This window comes from Cyanistes caeruleus, unplaced genomic scaffold (assembly GCF_971803275.1).
Source record: "Cyanistes caeruleus unplaced genomic scaffold, bCyaCae1.hap1.1 HAP1_SCAFFOLD_146, whole genome shotgun sequence".
NCBI classification, from domain to species: Eukaryota; Metazoa; Chordata; class Aves; order Passeriformes; family Paridae; genus Cyanistes; species Cyanistes caeruleus.
In genome coordinates this window covers 23,656-43,955 of record NW_028255940.1, presented here as the reverse complement: position 1 = coordinate 43,955, position 20,300 = coordinate 23,656, and the positions used below count along the sequence as shown (strand labels likewise).

Sequence of the window (20,300 nt, the reverse complement as noted above, 5' to 3'; positions counted from 1 at the left end):
CGGCCGGCATCTTGTGCATGGTGGCACAGCCTCAGCCTCGGCCGCCATCTTGTGCACGGTGGCACAGCCTCAGCCCCGGCCGCCATCTTGTGCATGGTGGCACAGCCTCAGCCCCGGCCGCCATCTTGTGCATGGTGGCAGCTCTGAGGGCTGTGCGAGGGACGCTCTTCCCCAGCGCTGTTTCTCGTCCTTTCCTTTCGCGGGATGGCATTTGGAAATGTTTCTTCGGCCCTATCAATACACAACTCACTGTCTTACTCACTTCATGCTTAGAAGGTTCTAAGAAGAAAATGAAAAGCATAGTGTGATTACGATGAGCAAAACGTAATCAAGAAAACAGTACTCCATAGTGTAGGGCCTACAGAGCAGGGATTTGTTTATTCAATGCCAGGAGTGAGGAGGAAAGCTCCACCACAAACTCACTTGTCCATTCTTTGCACAGGACAAGCTTTTAAACTTTTTTAACTTGATGGGCACATTCTACTTTCCTAAGCTTCATATTTTCTAATTCCGTGATTATGGAAGCCCTTGCAGCAGGGCTCTGCACGAGATAGTTGTCAGCCTCCTGGTGGTTGTTTTGGATGAAGGCTCAGGAGCTACCTGAATTCAAAAGCCCTATTTGTTACACTTCAACACTTTCCTTTTCTGGGAATTCAACACAAACTTACAGTCAGTAAGTTCTGCAAGTTCTCTTGCTGCGTGAGGCCACATTGTGTCTTTCATTCAGCAATTAATGAAGAAAACACAAATTGCCTACTGAGACCCTTCTGCTCCCTCCCAAATCACTACTCAAGAACAAGCCTCAGGCACATGCCCATAGTCCCTCTCTGCCAGCAGCTCCGAGCTGCATTGCACAGTGCTTGCTGTGCCCCAGAGAGCACCAAGCAGGCTGGCCTGGTGCCCCTGAATATTTCTGCAAAGCCCTCTGCATTTCACACCTTTGCTGTGGCTCAGTGCAGGGCTCCAGGATTGCAGGCGCTTGGTCCCAGAGCTGTGTGAGGCAGTGGCTCGTGCAGATGTGCCCTGACTTGCTGTCACTGCCTCACACTGGCCTCGGTTCCCCTGGCAGAAATGCCGTGCCTGAAGGACACTGCCCTGTGCTGGAGCCTGCGGAGCAGCCCGGCTCCCTCCCCCAGTGCCCAGAGTGCTGCACACACTGCTGACCATTGCCAGGAGTTCCAGGGCAGGCGGCAGAAGAGCAGCAATGGTCAGGCAGGGCAGCAGCCCTGGGCTGCTCTTTGCCTTTCTCTCGTCCTGTGCAGACTCCAGACAGCCCATGGCACCAGTGTGTGCTGTGCCCAGCACGGTGCCGCTTCCCCTCAGGAGCAGCCAGCTGCCAGCTTGGCTCTGAGAGCGGAGGATTTGCCTGGTGCCAGCAAGAGGCAGCCAGGGCCAGGCTGCTGCCTCTTGCAGCTCCAAGGGCCTCCTTCCAGCCTGCCTCTGCCGAGGCTCAGGCTTCTCCGGGCTCTGCCAGGGCTCTGCTGGGGCTCCAGCCTGGCCAAGGCCGGGCCCGCTCTCACCTCACAGTCGCTGACAGCTCTGCACCACAGGAGACCTTGCACAGCACCCTCACTGCTCTTTCTGCTTTCTCTCTTCAGCCAGACTCTCCTCCAGCCAAAGAGATTTCTCTTAGGGATACAAATCCAAGTGGCAGGAACCCAAATACTCTCGAGTCACATCTGCACAGCCTGCATCTGCACGGGATGTTTGTGTTGCACCGCTCCTCCTTTGGTTTTTCCTGCAAATGCCATTGCTGTTTCTGCCTCAAATAGAAATGCCAGAGCTGGGCAAAACTTGTCCAGTTGGCCATATTCCAAAGGCAGTGTGGTCTGGGGAGGATGAATGAAGAGGAGCCTTCCCCCCTTACAAACTGTACCAAAGAAGCCATCAATGTCACTTTCCACCTCTAAGAAAAAACTGACAGTTCAGAAGGAAATGTTGAGCTTTCTCACAGGGTCAGAAGGAGAGAAATGTTCCAAAGGAGTTGAGATTTTAGAAATTTTATTTAAAATCCTACTCTACAATCCTACACTACAAACCTACACTACCATCCTGCACTACAATCCTACTCTATAATCCTATTCTACAATCCTACTCTGCAATCCTACTCTATAATCCTACTCTAAGTTGGCCATGGAGAAGACAGTTTATAAATTGATTGTTGCATTCCTGCCTCCTCCTTCCACTTCTTCACGGCAACGATGAGAGGTGCCAAGCTGGACCCAGGCATGGCCGATGTTATAAATTGATGCTGCAGAAAGGAAAAGAAAACAACAAGAAAGCATGATTTTCCAAGCGAAGAGCTTCAAAGGCAGGGGAATACTTTTTAAATGGAAAGGGGATTGAGTCAGAGTAGCTCAGGAGCATGGGGCAAGAGTGGCACAGGTTGCCCCAAGAGCTGGTAGGTGGCCCATCCCTGGAAATATCTGAGGTGTGAGTATCCTGATCTCTTGAAAGATGTCCCTGCTCATTGCAGGACACAGACTAGATGACCTTTCCATGTCCCTGTGTGTTAGTTTGAGATGAATTGACATTTAGGGAAAGAAGTAAGAAACCCCGCACGGAAGTGATTTCTTTGAGAGAAGCTGCTGGGAGCTTCCTCTGTGCCTGAGACAGGCCAATGGCTGGCTAGTTCTGAGAACTGACAACATTTTGCACCATTTAGAAATGAGATGTGCCTCTGTGATGATGCACATTTTGAAAACCACCAGCCCGGGCACTGGCCCTCTTTGCTTCCGGAGCCCGAAGGTAACGGAGCTCTGGTGAGGCCGGCCCTGCTCGCCCACGGCCTGTGCTCCTGGGGGAGGCCGGGCCAGAGCCCAGCGGCTCCCGGGTGGGGGATGGAGGCTGCAGGACCCCGGCCCCAGGCTGGGCCAGGCCATGGCTGCTGACATCTTGCCCACACTAAACCCTCTCCCTGGCGTGCAGCGACGGCTCCAGGCCGAGCCTCCCCTCCCAGCAGCTCCCGGGCAGAGAGAGGGGCCCAGCACAGCCTGAAATCCAACACCGTGACTGCCATGACCTGGGTGAGATTGAACCCTTTCACTGCACAGGTGAGACCTTTCTTATTCTTGTGGGCCTGCTAATAAAATTTGTTATTCCTTTGAAGTTTGAAGCCTGTTTTGCCCTTCTCCTAATCCATAGCTCCCAGCAAGAAATGAGTAAGTGCCCTGGTGATTTTAGCCAGCGCTAAAACCCAGCACTCCCTGCCAGCCCAGCGCAGTCTAGGATTGCTCCCCACTGTCAGCTGAACAGCACCAAGGTTGGAAGGGAGGAGGATGGGGGCTCATCTGATGCCTTGGATTTCAGTGGAGGAGGAGCCCATCCCTGTTTCACCTGCAGCCCTTTTGGCATTTTACCTGCAGCAGCTCCTTGGCAGACCAGCGCTGCGCCTCGCCTTTCTGCAGGCAGCAGCTCAGGAAGTCACGCAGCAAAGGCGAGAATTGCTCGGGCTGCCGCAGCTGTGGGGTCCCTTCTGTGGCTATGTGGAATTTAGCCTGGGGAAAAAGGAAACACAAGGCTCCACCTGCTTCTTTCCCATCTGGAACTGCTCTCCCAGAGCCCATTGTTCCAGCTCCACTCTGCAGTGGCAGTTTTTGCCCTGGCAGAGAGGCAGAGATGACTTTCCTGTAGCATTTGGATGACGACTTTCCTGTATCATGAAAAAACCCAAGCCCCAAAGCCACAGCTTTGCTAACATCCAGCAGATCTTGCCTTGGCAGCTGATTTCATTGCCTGATCTAGTTAGTGGCAACTACATCAGCAAATACATGTTTCCTTCTTGGAGGATTCCCAGCAGCTTGGCAGCCTTTTTGGAAGAGGGATTTTGCTATTCTAACTAACCCTACTATTTCCAAGGATTCTTACATGAAAAGAATCTCTGCAGTGCTTGTTGGTCCCTTAAGCACAGCTGCCATAAAACAAAACTCATCAGGCTTTTTGTCCTGTTCTTGAAAATGATGGTAATTGGAAGAAAAGAAAGGAAATGCAGCAGGTGTTCCTCAGGGAAGGAAACAAACCTTTGGAATCTCATTTTCAACACAGACACATTAAGATGCCTCCACAAATGTATTGGGTTGAAAATGCCTGTTTGGGCACACAGGAGCCACCTGCAGCTCTGTCTCTCAGCACTCTGAAAATTTCAGGTTCCCTTATGTGGCAAAAGGAAAATATTCATGGTGAAATCAGAAGTGTCATCCCTGTGGTAAGCCTGTGCTCGTTGGATTCTCAAGTCAATGCATTAACGCTGTGCCCATCCCAGAAAGTGCCAGGAAACAAACAGGAGGTTTTGGCAGGCTCTCCCCGTCACCAGGCTCCAGCTTGGTGATATGGAGAAAGTGGCTTGGGTTATGAAAGAAGGTGGTCACTGAGTGTCTCAGCAGCACTGCACAAGAAGCAGAAGAGACTCTGGCTTTACAGCCTCATCTCTGGGTTTCAGACAAGTTACCCTGTGAGAAGAATGGGGCTGCACTTCTTCTCTCAAAAGCACTGTTTTAGAAACTTGGTTTGGTTTGAGTTTCTTTGCTTCATTTCTGGAAAGATAACACCAGCTCTGAGATGCTTGTTTCCTATTCTTGGGGCCATCTACACAGCCAAAAGAGCTGGAACGACTTCTAAGGCAAAGCAAAATGCTGCCTGAGAATGGAGATGGTTTGGGCGAGGTAAGGCTTGAGTTCCCCCAGTGCTGCAACCAAAGCTCCAGCAGATGCTGATGTGCTGCAGGGCCATTTGTAGAAGGGGCCTTGGTGGAAGTACTTCCAGCAGATGGCCATGGGATTTTGTGCAGTGAGCAGAGAACACGGGACAGGTGAGAAAGACAGCGGGATCAGAGAGTATTTGCTCCTTACCGATCGAGCAGTGAAACTGTCATAAGGAGTTTTTTGTTCGGCCATTTCAATTGCCACAATTCCAAAAGACCACACGTCCACTTTGGGGCCATATGGTTGACGCTTCACCACTTCAGGTGCCATCCACCAAGGAGTCCCGGTCACCGAGCACCGCTGATTTTGCTCAGGGGTGAGCTGAGCAGAAAGGCCAAAATCAGCTGAGGAGAAAGCAAAATACTCTTTTAATTTTAATACTGTCAATTAGGAAACCAAGCCAGAGAATTCCCCGGTAGAAGTTTGAGAATGTGCAGTTGAATTTCCTGGACAACACTCCCTGCTCTGTTTCCTTAGAGCTTTAGCCAAGGAAATATGAATTGGCTACTTCAAACATCCCCCCATTTCTTACACTTCCTCCAGCAGTGCCTTTTGTTCCCCTGAAGGTTTAGATTGCAGCTCCCTCCCTCTGGAAGGAACACACACAGACACACACAGAGCAATAGCACTCTTAGCTGCTTGTGGTTCCTTGTCATAGCTGTGTGCACCCTGCAACTGTGCCTTCAGCCCACAGCAGGGGGGACCCCTGCACTGCCAGCAGCAGCATTTTTGGGGAGCTGGCAGTCACTGAAAACAGCCCCACACCCCCCATTCCTGGAAGGCTGAAGCTGAGCAAGAATACACTGACCCAGCTTGACAGAGCCGTCGGTTCTGAGAAGGATGTTGTTGCTCTTGACATCTCGATGGATCACGTGGTTGGAGTGAAGAAAATCCAGTCCTTGCAGGCACTGAGAGAGAAAACAGAACCAGGGGGGCAAAAAGTAGTGCTGTGAGTTCATCGCACAAGCAAGGAAACAGCTGTGGAAGGTTCCCTTTGCAGGGGAATGGGGAGGAATGGCAGAACACAGCGCCATTTGAGAGCAAGAGCCTGCTGCTCCAACAGTAGCAGAGCAGCACCTTTCTCAGTGGAGAACTGCAAATGCCAATGCAAGAGACAGAGATAGAATACAAGAGCAGGGGATAAGAGTACAGGAAGTGAGTCCAGTGAGTGTAGGGGCACTGGCAGACAGTTCCCTTGAGATGCTCTTGCTTGCCCATAGCCGAGCAGCAGCACAGAAACCAAGCTTGGCCCATGAAATCACTCCCATTCTGAGCCCCTGTTTCCCAGACAATGCAGCTCAAGGCCTTGGAAGCACAGATGGGATCCCTGACCTCCCGACTGACAGCTGCAATCTCTCCTTCAGACATTTGAATCTCGTCGATGAGATCTCTCAGGGTGCCTCCGTCCATGTACTCCATCACCAGCCAGAGTTCCTCATGCACAAGGTAGCTGAAAAAAGGAAACAAGGCCATGCAGGTGAACATGCACGGCTAGCTTGGTTTTTTGCTTGACTCTTGTTTCTGGGTCCCTTGGAGACAAGGGCAGAAGAAAAGGCTTAGACATTGCCTCTAGGCTGTGCAGTGTTTGCAGTCTGTGCTGTCTCAAGGAGAAAGGCAGTTTAGGAAGAGCCCAGATAAAAAACCTGTCACGCATGGCATTTCTGGAAATAAGCACCTAGTCTTCCTGGCATGCACAGCAATGGAAAAGAGGGGCAACAATGCAAGGGCAATCCTCTCTTGGATGGTTCATCAGCATTTAAGAAACTTGAAAACCTCAATCCCAAAGAACTGTGGAGGCAATGAACTTAGAAGGTATTGAATTCTTAAGATAGGGCTGATGCAGGTTTTTGAACAATTTTCAGTCTGCATTTGCCAGGGTGGATTCATGCAGACAAAATGCAGTCTCTTCCCATCCATTGGAGATAAGTAGAGAAATAATCATTAACAACTCTATTTCCTGCCAGTGACCAAAGTGGGTTTTTAAGCTCTCATGCTTGTAGTATGTAAACAAACATTCAAGGGATAGGACCGTGACCACTCACCTGGCTAAGTAATTCACGATCCTGGGACTCCTATTACTCTCCATGATCCTGATTTCATTCATGGTTAGTATCTTCCTACTCACTCCTTGCACATTTATTTTCTTTATGGCCACCTCAAATGACATTGAAAAGGAGTAATTGGAGAAAATTGGTAGCATGAGACCACAACCCACATGGAGCAAGTGATTTTGGAATGGCACAGCCAAGCTGTGCCAAAGTGCCTTGTGATTAGACCTCATCACTGGAGTAATTAGGAAGTGACATTCCAACAGCCCATTTCTCTGCTCCCTTGGGGGTCAGTTACAGGACATGTGGCCACTGGCGATTTGCCTTGTCCACAAAGCCTGTTCCAAGTGCAATTTGCAGGCTGGCTCCAGTCTGTGCTTCTTGTGCCTTTTCAGCACAGCTCTACTCAAAGCTCCAGCCACAGCTGTCAGCAGTGGGGAAAGGCCTGGAGAGCAGCAGAGGCTGCAGGGGCTGTTGACATTTACCTCTCCTCCTGTTGCAATGTCAAGTGCTCTGGAAACCTCTCCAAAACCCCTAGAAACAAAACAGCAGCAAAGAAAGGAGAAGCCATTTAGATCTTGCAGTGGAAGCCAGTCCAGACAGGAGAGCTCTGCTGTAAATGCCTAAAAGCTGCAGGTTGCAGGAGGGGTCTGCCAGAAGGCAGATGATGCATTTTCCCCTCAAGTGCCTGGGCACTGGCCCTGTTCCTGAAGCCTTGGGCTTTACTGCCTCAGCTCCAAAAGGCAGCTTATTCCTTCATCTCGGCTGTCAGCTTCTAAACTGTGCAATTCTAATCCTGAGCACGGAGTATTTCCTTTAGCAAACTCTTGGAGAGAAATGTTCCTGAGAGCTGTTATCTGACAGCTCTCATTGGGGGTAGGTTGTGCTTTCAGGCAAGCAAGATTCTTCTCCTTTCATTAGTGTGGCCAGATGATTTGGAGACATCCAAAAATTCGAAGGAAATGAATCCTGAGCTGTCCCACACTTGAGAGACAAGCAGATCTCCCAGGTTCTGTTCCTTGCTGCAGGCAAGACCTTGGCAGCATGGAGATGTCTTTGACAATGCCTTCTGAGCACACTTGACAAATTCTGGCCAGTACTGAGAGATGGGGCAGACTAAGCCCGCTGTCTAAACATGTGGACAACTTGTCTGACTTCCCACTTGATGGATATTCCCCCAGGGAAACCCCTGGCCCATGGCTGTGTAGAAGTGACTGTGGTTGGACTCACCCGCTGCCAAGACTTTCCAGTTCAATGTATTTTGTGATGGGATTTTCCTTGTTCACCATCCTCCCTGAGGGAAACAAAATGCAAGATGCTGACTTTCAGGCAGAGATCCCAACTTGCAGGAGATGCCAAAGGCAGCCCCGCTGTCTGGGGCTCTGAACCCTCTGTGGTCAGCTGGGCAGCAAGCACAGCAGCAACAAGACAGGCAGTTGTGCAGTACAAATGGGCAGCAGAGAGACTGATTTTGTCCAGTCCTTGGAAGGAAATGAAGTGCAGAGAGCACAGCAGGGCACAGCACAAGGCTGGCAAAGGCCAAGCATGAGCACTGACAAGCAATGGCAAGAAGACACAGCCAGCCTGAGCCCCTGACAAGCTGTGGCCCCCATTCAGGACACAACAGCATTGCCTTGGAGATCAGACACAGCCAGGTGCAGATCAAGGCCCTTTTGTGTCCCAGCAGGTGAAGGTAGACACCAAATCAGCTGGGATCTTTTCTCAGCCCCACCAGGTCTTTTCTGAGAGCACAGCACTGGCAGCTGTTACGGGCAAGAAGCAGATTAAATGGGTTGTGCTGCAGAATCACAAAGGGCTTGATGTGTTTTCCCAGAGACTGATCTGAGCAGGGCTTGGGCCAATAGGTAGGATTCTAAGAGTCATGGGAATGGCTGGGAATCAGGTATGAAAAAGTGCCATGGATCCGAGGAATACACAGCACAGGGGCTGCAGGCTCGCTCCTGAGAAATGCCTGCAGTGCTGTTTTATCTGATCACACCACGTCGATGTGTCTCTTGGACACATCTTTAGAAAAATAAAACTGGGATATTAATTACAGATTGTTATACAAATATCTGTTTCTTCATTGTGGGCCCAATGAAAACATCTCTTGCTCTCTGTTTCTGCTGTCACCTGATGTAGTTTCAAAGGAGTCCTCACTGACAAAAATACAGCATCCTCACCAAAAACCTTGTAGATGTAGTAGAGGCAATAAATACAGTCCTAAAAATGACACCAGTAAGACACCTGGGGCAGAACAGCTCTTTCAGGATGGAGAAAAAGCAAACTCTACCAAAAAACACCAAATCTGAAACCAAAAAAGGATAAAAACTGAAAACTAAAAACGAAACCACAGCAAAAAGACAAAACCCCAAAACCAATCAATATCTCTGAAGTCTTTTGGTTCTGACGAGTGGTGGGAAGTCTGGAGTCTAAGGAGAATCTAGGAATCAAATATTCTGTTCAGTTTGGCCACTAGCACACAGGACTTGCATAGATCATTTGCTGGGCCACAGCCTTCTGCTGATCCAAGAGCAATTCCTGCTTCTGCCTTTAGTGGCAAGGGAATGCCGGGCAAAGCCGAGCCAGTCCAAGCTGCCCTCAGAGGCAGCAGGAACAGTCAGAGCGCTCTCTCGCTGCCTCAGAGCACAGCAGTTCCTGTGGGGAGTCCTAAATGTCTCTGGGACACCAAAGTGAGGAGGATCATTTGCTACAGCTCTGCTGGCACGTGCACACAATACACTGTCCCTCAGACAAGAAATACACCAGACGTACTCAGTTGCTCCACGAAGTCTCCCAGGCTCTCCTGGAGCTGAGCAGCAGATGTGTCACTGCTGGAAATGGACAAACTGCCCCGGCTCCACTGCTCAGCTTGGGCAACAAAGGCTCCTTTAGATGCTGCTGCTGCTGCTGCAGCAGATTGAATGGAAGAGCCTGTGTAGATCTGCGAGAAGAAAGGAGTTTGTGTCAGGAAGCTGGCTGGCAGAGATTACCCCGAGTTCCCTTTTCAAATGCAAGCCCTTAGGAAGTTGCTGTTAGCCACATGCAAAGCTCATCAACTGGATTTTTTGGATGCCCACTTCTGGAACCAAATGGTCAAAACCCAAGGTTGGTTTTAATCGAGTTGATGGCCAGTTTCATATTCCATTTTCCTGGATTTTCTGAAGGATGACTGCAACAACGACCATTCCACTTCCTCCCACGGATCCCTTTCCCCCTCCAAGGGCTGCAGACACATTTGCAGCTCCTTGTTCTAATGTTGGAGCTCCTCCCCCTCAGTCCTCTTTTCCTGCACCATCTTCAGAAGGTGCTCAGCCTGCAGCACTTGTGCTTGGGACAGTACCTGTGCCTGCCGCCGACCTTGGGGCTCTTCATCAGCCGGCATTTGCTGGAAGCCTTCGCAGGCTGCCAGGTGAGATATCAACACGTCCACCTCAAGTCAAAGAGAACAAAGCAGTCAGAGACCACAGCTTGTCCCTGTGTGCCAAGGCTCATTGACTGTGAGCAAAGGGAAAGAGCAGCACAGCAGCAGATTCACCAAGGCATACAGACAGCTTGCAGCTTGTATTCCAAATCTGTCTGGGGGACTGTGTTCACTTGCAAAAAGCCCTGAAGAAACAAGGAGAGCAGGAGCAGGCCAGCAGGAATCCCTTGAGATGAGTGCTGGCAAAAGGGGCAAATGACTGGTGCCACTGTCCAGGGCAGCAGCTGAGATTGAGCACAGCAGGAAATGTCCTTCCAAGCAGCTGGGATAGACACTACAGCAGGATGGCACTGAGAGGCATCAGCCCAGCCCCCTGCTGCTCTGCAGAGGAAAGGCAAGAAGGGCAGAAAGCACCAGACTGCAGTGACTGCTGTGCCTATCGCTCTTTCACTCACTCGATTTTCTAGAGCCTCTTGCTGCTGAGCGAGGAGATGGAATTTCTCTTCCATGATTCTCCTTTCTTCCTCCAGCCTGTTCTCCCTTGCCCTGATCCTAGCCTCAGCTTCCTGCAGCTCTGCCAGAAGCTCCTCATCAGAGGCCTGTGAGGAACCAGAGAGAGGAATGTCCATGAGTGGAGTGTCTGCCACACTTTCACTCACCTGGTTTTCTTGATTTCCTCTCTGCCAGGGGAGATTCATCTCCTCTTCGATGCTTCTGTCTTCCTCGTGCCTCCTCTTCACTGCCATGATGGCCCTCGGAGCTTCGGGCAGCTCTGCTTGGGGCTCTGCCTCGATGTTCTGTACACACAAATGGAGAGCAAGTGCCTGGGAGCTGCCATCAGGCTCAGCTTCTTCCTCAGTTTCAGCCTCAAAATCACACTCATTCAGTCACTTCTTTCTGCTTCCCTACCCACTTCTGCTTCCACTGTAACCTCCTGTCCCGCTGCTGATCTCTGCAGAGGCTCTTTGCTTTCAGGGCCTCTGGCACTCGTGGCCTGCTCAGTCCCAAGAGCTGCGTTTTATGCCCCTCTTCCTGCCCTTCACTCTGTCCCCTGCTGAGTCAGCCTTACCTGGCCATTCTCCAGTGGCTCTTCCACCTGCTGCCCCAGCTGCTCTTCCTGCTCTTGGGCTGGGAACAGCTCTCCCTCAGGCTGGCACGGCCGTCCTGATAAAACAATCTGCTCCTGCTCTTTCTCTAGGAGGACCTGCAGAGAAAGCAAGAGAAGATGGGCTTCAGCTTCTCATCCAACATTTGTGGGCCAAGACTCAAAGGCTGATGGGCTCCCACGTTCCCAAAGCTCTGTGCTGCTGCTCTCCTGCCTTGTTCTCTGCCCATGGGGAAGCACAGATTCCAAAGTGACCCTGGCAGTGCAATCAGGGCCCATCTGGCACTGAATCTCCAACAGACTCTTGGGCAGCTGACAGGAAATGTGGGGCATTTCTCAAGGGCCTCCCTCCCCTTCTGCTGTGTCCTGCTTGTCTCTCCCTAGTGACTGACAGCCAGCCCTGTCCCACAGCTCCATCCTGGCTCTGCAGGGGCTTCCTGGGTGAGCTCAGCCCTTGGGAGAGACACTGCTGGAGTTCATGTTCTTTTCAGGCCTGCACTGCCACTCCTGCCCTTCTGACATCCACACTCTTGTTAGAAATCCTGCTCATTCAGGAGACAAGGATGTGTGCAATTGGATCCTCTGCTGCAGGTCAGAGAGCCTCTATGGCCACCTCAGGATATGGAAGAGGACCAAGGTGTTTCTCCTCCCTCTTTTGTCAGCTGAGAATTCTGAGTGGCACTGACAGAGATCCTCAAAAGGCCCCATCAACAAATTAATTGACACACCCCTAGGGATGCCAATGAAGGAAGCCATGGGTCATGTAATACATGTATGACCAAAGTCACCAAAAACCACCTAAACCATGGAACTGTCCCACCTCACTGGGACAGGCAGAAATTTATAGGTTAAACAGGGAGTGTCAGGACAGAAGAGGCAGGAGGAGGAAAACAGCTCTGAGGAGAAAAAATAACCATCTCTAAAGGGGTTCTTAGCAACACAAAACAGCACTCAAGGACTTGCAGCTTTGCCCCCACACTAGGCTCCAATGCAGTTTCCAAAGCTGCAGACTTCACCACAAAACGTATCAAGAGAAACTTGCCACTTGTGGATTTTGCCTCAGAAGAAGGGTTCAGAACTACACAGTTTGTTTCTTTGGCCACACAGGACAAGAATGGCCGGTCACAGCTTCATGGACAACACAATCATCTCCTTGCAGCTTATCAAAAGCCAAAAGACAGGTGGCCTAAAAGACTCTGCAGAAGTGAAGAATTACTCCAGAAAACTGCAGAACACTTCTGCAGGTCATCCAGAGGTTTCCAAAAAGGGACAGCAAACAAAGCAAGCCCTGTGAGCCCCAGCAATGCCGTGTGAGGCCTTGGCCATGGCTTGGCAGAAGCCAAGAGACAGAGCTTCCCTGAGCCAAGCAGCCAGCTGCTCACCCGCAGGCAGCAGCGCTTTGGGGCCTCAGCACGACGGCTCAAAGCCCAATTTCCAGCTGCCACGGGATGGGGGAATGGCTGGGTGCTGGCAGGACTCCAGCACTCAGCATCCTCAGCCAGCAACAGCAAGTGCTGGCTGCTCAGAAACTTGCAGCTCTGCCTTGCACTAAAGACAGCAGCACCCAGCACTGACACTTACTGTCTGGGCATGGTCAGGCTGGGCTGTGACCACAGCTGGAGGCTCGTGCTCCTTTTGCTCATTTTGCTCCTCTTTGGCCTCTTCTCCAGGAGCAGAGGGAGCCACAGCAGAGTCTGCTCTTGCTTCTGGGCTCTGTGGACAGATGGTGGAGTTAGGGACAGGCAGCTCCCTGTCATTTAGAACCTTATTTCTCTTCAGCTCTATTTCTACAACCAGCTCTACCAAGCACAAATCATCAGCTTTGACAGCAATGGGATTCTAAGTCACTCCAACTAAATTAAAATGGGTTAATTCAGCCAGGCAGAAAATAGCTCTGAATTAGAGAGTTCACCCTGGCTACTATCAGCAAGCAACGTTCTCTCTGCAAATCTGATCTTTGAGTTCTTTTAAAGCTCTGCAATGGAAAATTAGGAAATAGCCAACAATGCCTTTGCTATTGCTGCTGTAAACATGGAAATGGATCTTCTTTCAGCCCACCCAGCTGGCCCTCTGCACTCTACTGCCACAGGCCAAGCTCACAGTTCCCTGCACAGTTCTGAAACACCAGGAGCATCAAATGTTCCTTTCTGACTCACCTCAGGATCGGCACCTCTGAACACACGGCTCAGATGACCTGCAGTGGGCAAGGAAAATGAACCAAATTCTTTGAGAAAACTGGAGAGAACCGTGGCCTATTTAGAGCAGCATCTTAGAAGATCTCCCAGTCTGCATTTTCAAAGGTGTCCTGCTTGACTGGTGTGGTTTAAAGCAGCAACTAAAAAATCACTAGAAAACTTACTTATTTCTTGCAGTGAGATATGGATTAGAACAAGAGCAAAACAAGCTTAAAACATAAATGGAATAAAGAAAGTTTATTGACAAAAACTACAAGAATAATAAACCAGAATAAAACTTCCAGAACAACCCTTTTCTCCCCCACTACCCAACCATTCCCTTGTTTACATGACAACATGGAGACAAAAAACTTTGGATCTTTGGTGTTTACAACAGTCCCAATTCCTGCTAGAGTCTTTTCATCAGTCTTTGTAGAGAAACAGAAGTCTTCTTCTGCTATCTATGGAGTTTTTCACAAGAAAACTATCTTTCTTCATAGCTTTCTATTTCTCTGATGCCAGCTGCCCAGAAATCTGCCATCAGTTGTCTCCTCCCATTTCCCATCACTCTGAGGTGTGTTATGGGTCATGAGTCTAGGGATGTCATTTTTATGAATGAGTTATTCAAAGGCAAAAGTTCTCTTTATCTGTTTTTCTGAGCCCCCCTGGAAACAGAAGTTTTCTCTTTTTGCTTCTTAAAAGACACAAATCTTCAACTCTTACTTCTCCCCCTCTGTTCCAGCATCTCACAGTGTCACAACTACTTCATCATTTGCTCAAAATCCACACTTGGAAACACTCCATTCCTCCCAATATACTCTGTCATGAATTAAAGGGAGTTTTTTTCAGAACACTACTGTCCATCTCCATAGCTTAACAGAAAAATATTTCAGCTTATTAAAGCATCTCCTTATTTCTCTTCCCCCTCTAAATTTAATTTTTTTCTTCACTCTCTTTGATGGGTTGATGGTTGATCACTCCCTCTCTCTCTCTCTGGAAAAAAAGGATTAATCTGCAAGTCTCATGCAGGCAGTAAAAGAGTTAAAATCTTGCTAAAGCTGCAGATGTTGATGGTGTCAGGTTTCAGTTCAGTGGCAGAAACTGCAAACCAAGTCAGGCCGGCCGGCTCCGTTTCTCCCCCCACCCCGCCCTCTGCAGCCTTGTCCCGCTTGGAGGGGGGGAGGAGGCCAAGACAGAGCCCTGTGACCTCGTCAGAAGCCAGAAACCAAAGAGAGCAAGAAATTCCCGGCCTCACATCTTCAGGTGGTGTTCACAGGTTGATCTCACTTCTCAATAGTTAAAACCGCTGCCAATTCTCACCCATGGCCAGGAATTAGTCAGGAGAAAAAACTCCCATCAGCCTCCAGCAGTTTCAACTTCCCCAGCTCTCAGAGCTATCTTAAAAGTAAAGTCACCCCAAGAGATTGAGCCAGCAAAGTGAGGAAATGACAGACTCTGCTGCCACAGGCTCTCCCGTGGAGGGAACAGAAGCCCTGCAAATGCTGCCCGCAGCCCCCTGGCTACAGACACCCCGTGTTTTGCTGAAGGTGTTGACAGGAGCTTTACCAAACCAGTGGCATCCTCATGGTCTTTGTGTTTCAACAGCAACCCGGTCACTAAGAAAGAGCAGGGAGACCTACAAAAGCCAGCTCAGGTTCCAGCCAGGGAAAACCTCTACTTACGTGCCAGGTTGGTGAGGTAATAGCCGGAGTAGCCGATGACATAAATGGTGCAAACGGCAACAGCGAGCTGCTCCATCATTGTAGCACTGCTGTGCCAGTTTGCACACTCTGCTCCACCACGAAAACAAACAAGGCTCCTGTCAGTGTGCAGCTGCCCACTGACAAACGCCTCAAGCAGGAGGATGCTCCTGCACTGAGCAAGCCCAAGAGCTGCTCTGACCCTGAGGCCTTCCGTGCACCAAGGCAACCTTGGGATGTCACCACGACAAGGTGGCATCCATGCCCTGACATCACAAAGCCAATGCTCTGCGCTGCTCTGGGAATTGATGCAGAGCAACCCAACCTTCCCTGCAGCAAACACAAAATTGCCTGGGAGCTTCTCCTCTGTCACAAAGGGTCACAAATCCTTTGGTGGGCTGTGGGAAATGGAAAGACAGAAACTTCCACAGATACTGAAGGGTTTCATTTACAGCCTTGAAAGGAGCTTGGGTTCATGTAATGGTAAAGATTCACAGATGCTGAGCAGAGAATTCATAAGCTTATGTTCCTATAGCAGCAAGTAAGACTATGCCAGAAATAAATAAGAAGCTGCATTGAGTGAGATGGTGGAGAGTTTTCATCTGTAATTGTTGATTTTATAGAGTAAGCTATGAATCTAAATATTATCCTAAGAAGCACATGTGTGTAGGTGAGCTAGCAGTGTATTGGGTGAAAAGCAGACACAGTGCAGCAGAACTTGGCAAAGGTGAAAGGTGATTAAGTAATAATAAAACTCTTCAGTTCAGTGCATTAGCCAAAAAACTCAAATTAGCGAATCTCAGCCACTGCACCAGGCTGAAGCTGAGGATCCCCAGCCAAGCTCAGAGGGAGGAGAACACAGCATTTGTGGGATCCTTTCCAGTCTGACTTGCTTTAGCTGGAGCCTGGGGGAGGAGAGAGCAGGAGAAGGGTTGGCTGAGTCCTCTCCCCTCTGCCTTGCCCTTCTCTGCTGGATCCTCAGTTCATCCCACACCCACCCCAAGACTCCATCCCCATCCTACTGGTGCTGACGGGATTAAAGGAGATAAAAAGGAAAAAACCAAAAATGTGGAGAAGAGAGTAAAAGAGAAGCTTAAATGCAGCTTGAATATTAAAGAAATACATATGTTAGTGACTGCTGGGTGTTCAAAGGGAGCTGAAGGGGAAGCACCCCAGAGCACTCAGCCTTCCTTGTTCCCATCCCTGGGGATCCTTGTCCCTCCCAGTGGCTCCCGTGGTTCTCCCAGTCCATCCCAGCCTCTCCCAGTCCATCCCAGTCACACCAGGTGCCTCCTCTTGTCCATCTCGCCTCTCCGTGGATCTGCCGCCCCTCAGCCAATCAGAGCGCGCATCTCTGATGACTCATCAGTTGCCGGGCAGATCCACAGAGCCGAGAGCCCCGCGCTGGACTCGGCCGCCCAGTGCCACGCACTTCATTCCCAGTCCCTCCCAGTGCCACCACAGTCCCTCCCAGTGCCACCACAGTCCCGCCCAGTGCCACCACAGTCCCGCCCAGTGCCACCACAGTCCCGCCCAGAGGCCCGGGAGTCTCTCCCACTCCTTTTAGCCCATTCCCAGTCCATTTCGAATTCATTCCTCCTTCCACTCCCAGACATGTACGCCTTCATCCAGTGTCCCAGTATCCACTCTCATCTCTTTCAGCGCCACCCCAGTCCCTGACAGCCTGTTCCCGGTCCCACCCGACGCCACACCACTCCTCTCCCATCTCTCCCAGTTACCCCCCAGCTGATCCCACTCTGTCCCCGCTGATCCCAGTGTCCCCAGCGTGTCCATCTCGCTGGTGCCCTCCAGCTCCCAGCCCGGCCCCGGCCGCCTGCTCTGCTCCCTGGTGGATTTCTCCCCTGCCCACATCCAGCTGAGCTGCTCCCAGGGCCAGCAGCAGCTCTCGGGCCACGTGCTGGCCACTGCCGTGCTCCCCAGCGGGGACTGGAGCCAGCAGCTCCTGGTGCTGCTGGAAACCGCCCCCGGCAATGCGGGCTCAGCTCCAGCTGCCAGGTGGAGCACGGCAGCCTGGAGCACCCCCTGAGCCGGCACTGGGGCACGGCCCGGCCCCCACAGCGCCGGGGGCAGCGGGGGAGGCACTGGGGGGGCCCAGAGGGGGATTGGGGTGTGCTGGGAGGAACTGGGAGGGAGTTTGAGATAGACTGGTTTAAACTGGGGAAGGGACTGAGGTGCTTAGGATGGCTGGGAAGGGGATTGAAGGATGTTGGGGAGGGTGGGATGGGGTTCCGGGGGTCCTGGTGGAAACTGGGAGGGAGTTTGGGGGGGCTGGGCGTCACTGGGAGGGATTTGAGTGAGCCTGGAGGGGCTGGAAGGAGATTGGGGATTGGAAAGCAGGGATTGGGATGAGGTTGGTTGTGCTGGGAAGAGAAGTAGAAGAGTCTTGATGAGTCCTGGTGGGGCTGGGAAGGGACTGGGAGAGGGTTTGGGGGTCCAGGGGAAGTGGGGAGAAATTGGGAGGGGGCTGTGGGATCCTGAGAGGAACAGGAGGGGCTCTGCTGGGTCCTGGGGAGGCTGGGAAGAGACTGGCAGTGATTTACCAAAATAGCAATATTGATCCAGTATCAACATCAATCTGTTAATGGACAAAAAACCTCTCCAACAGTTTAAAGTTACAAAGTGGATGTTTAATCACAGCACTGGGCGAGGGCGGGAGTCACCCCTTAATACGCACTGCAGGTTGACAAAAGATTCCAGTGTCTATTTATTTACAAAAGTCTTGAATATCCAAAATACTAATACATATTAATACTAATGCATATGCATAATGCTAACACTTTCTGTTCCCCACTTTGGATTAAAATGCATGGTAATCAGTTTAAAAAGTCATTATGCCAGCATGGTTGGCTCCCCAATTTGAGGAGGAGGTTGTTTTGGTGAGGAGGGGTCATCAGGAGATGAAGGAAAACCGCTCTTCCTCACTCTCACCTTTCTACCTTTACAATGGTTGACATTACAAATGACATTTGGTGCAACTCCAGTTTTCTCCCTTGTGACTTTGAAATGGGTTTCCAGATGTAAGGTCTGTGATCTTCCTGAACCCGTTTATCAGTTTCTCTTTTCTCATTATAAGCACAGCTGAACAAACATACAATGACAAGTAATTTTTTACCTAAGTCCAAGACTCATTATCTCAAATCCTGCTTCTCACTCAATCATTAACTCGAAATACTTCCAACAAGGCCTATCTCTATCTACGATCTCCAATTTTTCTACAGTACCTAATTGTTTAAAATTAGTGACTCCAAAGGAGGTTTCAGAGGGTCCTGGGTGGGCTGGGAGAGACTGGGAGGGTCCTTGGAGGGGCTTGGGGTGTCTCTGAGAAGTTTTGGGGGTCCTGACCTCTGCAGACCCCCCAGGGATGCTGTCAGACGCCACCCACAGCAAGATGCTGACGGGGATTGGAGTCTCCGTGTTGGGCTTCGTCTTCCTGGCACTGGGGCTCGGCTTCTGCCTGTGCAGGAAGGTGAGGGGGGGTCCCGGGGATCGTGTCCTCCCCCCCCAACAGAGTGAGTGTGCTCCCCTCAGAGCCCCCAAGCCCAGTGTCACCCCCTTTTCTCTGCCCACACAGCTCCTGAGGCAAAAGCTTCTCGAGGATTGAAAGTCAACAATTCCCATTGTCATTCTGTATCCCATTGGATTTTCATTCCCCTGCTTTCATCCAGGTGCCCACAGGGAGCCAGGAAGATGTGGAGCCTCCCAGCCACGTGTCTTCCCAACATGCACCACCAGGACCACGGATCACCAGGGCTCTGCCCAACGGGGGTCACTGGGGATCATCCAACGCCCATCCTCCCATGGGGGATGGAGCTGGAGCAGCGCACGAAGCTCTTCCCGCACTCGGGGCACTCGCAGGGCTTCCCTTACTGGTGCCTACATTGGTGTTGGATCAAGTTAGATCTCTGTGAGAAGCTCTTCCCACACTGGGGACACTCGTAGGGCCTCTCCCCAGTGTGGATGCGCCGGTGGACGGTGAGGTTGCCGTTGCGGTTGAAGCCCTTCCCGCAGTCGGGGCAGCGGAAGGGCCTCTCGTCTGTGTGAATCCGCTCATGTAGGAGGACACTGGAGCTGGTCTGAAACCTCTTCCCACACTGGGGACAGTCGTAGGGCCTCTCCCCAGTGTGGATGCGCCGGTGTGCCCACAGACTGGAGCTCTGACCAAAATTCTTCCCACATTCCGAGCAGGTGTAGGGCCGTTCCCCTGTGTGGATCACCTGGTGTCTCATCAGTTCAGAGATATCTCTGAAGCTCTTCCCACATTTCCCACACTCATAGGGCTTTACCCCAGAGTGGATCCTCTGGTGTTTCCTCAGGTTGGAGCTCTGGCTGAAGCTCTTCCCACATTCCCCACACTCGTAGGGCTTTTCCCCAGTGTGGATCCTCTGGTGCTGGATCAGCTGGGATCTCTTTCTGAAGCCCTTCCCACATTCCAAGCACTTGTGGGGCTTCTCCCCCAGCTCTGAGCTCCAGCTGGATCTCTGGCCATGTTCCTGGCACTGGGGGGATCTTTCCTCCTCGCAGCTCCCTGGACTGGGTTTGCAGCCCCTCCTTGTGCGGGATCTCCAGGGCTTTTCCTCCTCCTCTTCCATCTGGAAGAAATTTGGAATGAAAATTCCTGATTAGGTGGAAAAAAAGAGAGGAGAGTGCCTTGGGCTGGGGATGCCTCTGTTGGGAAGGCAGAATTAGAAAGAAATTATAAATATGTCTCTTTAGCCAGAAAGGCTAAGGAAGAAATACAAATGAAAGCACGGTTTGAATAATTCAAAGAAACCAGGCTGGTGTGCCAGAGCACGTTCTTTCCCCCAGGAAAACTAAGCTGAGACCCCTCTTCCCAGCCTTATAAGGAAAGGTCTGAAGAACCCTGAGATAACTAAAAATATGCAAAACCAGCGATTTCTATAGGTCGAACACAAATGTTACTGTATTAGGATACTTAGAAAGATTGGTTAGTAAAGGAATAGAATATTCAGTGTATAGGTTATATATGTAATTGTAAAAGAGAGTTCTCTTGGTTCTCTTAGTCTCTCTTAACTCTTGGCTCTCTTGCTACTCTCTCTTGGCTCTCTCTTAGCTCTCTTGTTTCTCTTAGCCTTCTTGCCTCATACTTTCTACACTTTTGCTGCCCTCT

The 20,300-nt window shown here is 50.8% G+C and overlaps 2 protein-coding genes across 2 annotated transcripts in view; one reads left to right on the top strand and one right to left on the bottom strand.

Moving 5' to 3' along the window:
* LOC147645888 (uncharacterized) overlaps positions 1 to 20,300 on the top strand; it is a 98,567-nt gene that overhangs the window by 61,389 nt on the left and 16,878 nt on the right. The gene's annotated exons all lie outside the window — the stretch shown is intronic.
* Positions 1,985 to 15,434, bottom strand: LOC147645889 (uncharacterized). The gene is made up of 15 exons (XM_086874138.1): positions 15,134 to 15,434; positions 13,434 to 13,471; positions 12,859 to 12,990; positions 11,242 to 11,376; positions 10,628 to 10,969; positions 10,092 to 10,181; positions 9,524 to 9,692; positions 7,979 to 8,042; positions 7,234 to 7,282; positions 6,743 to 6,855; positions 6,033 to 6,150; positions 5,509 to 5,608; positions 4,848 to 5,044; positions 3,360 to 3,497; positions 1,985 to 2,251 (listed from the first exon to the last, which is right to left on the bottom strand). The coding sequence occupies exons 1-15, from the start codon at positions 15,408 to 15,410 to the stop codon at positions 2,123 to 2,125; spliced, it is 2,091 nt and encodes a 696-aa protein (XP_086730264.1). The 5' UTR covers positions 15,411 to 15,434; the 3' UTR covers positions 1,985 to 2,122.

Excerpts from the sequence above, each read along its gene's own strand:
- LOC147645889 (XM_086874138.1), bottom strand. The coding sequence starts at position 15,410 with ATGCCACCTTGTCGTGGTGACATCCCAAGGTTGCCTTGGTGCACGGAA. Across the intron at positions 6,151-6,742 it reads ATCGTGAATTACTTAGCCAG|CTACCTTGTGCATGAGGAAC; the intron begins GTGAGTGGTCAC and ends TCCTTTTTTCAG. Across the intron at positions 5,609-6,032 it reads TTGCAGCTGTCAGTCGGGAG|TGCCTGCAAGGACTGGATTT; the intron begins GTCAGGGATCCC and ends TTTCTCTCTCAG.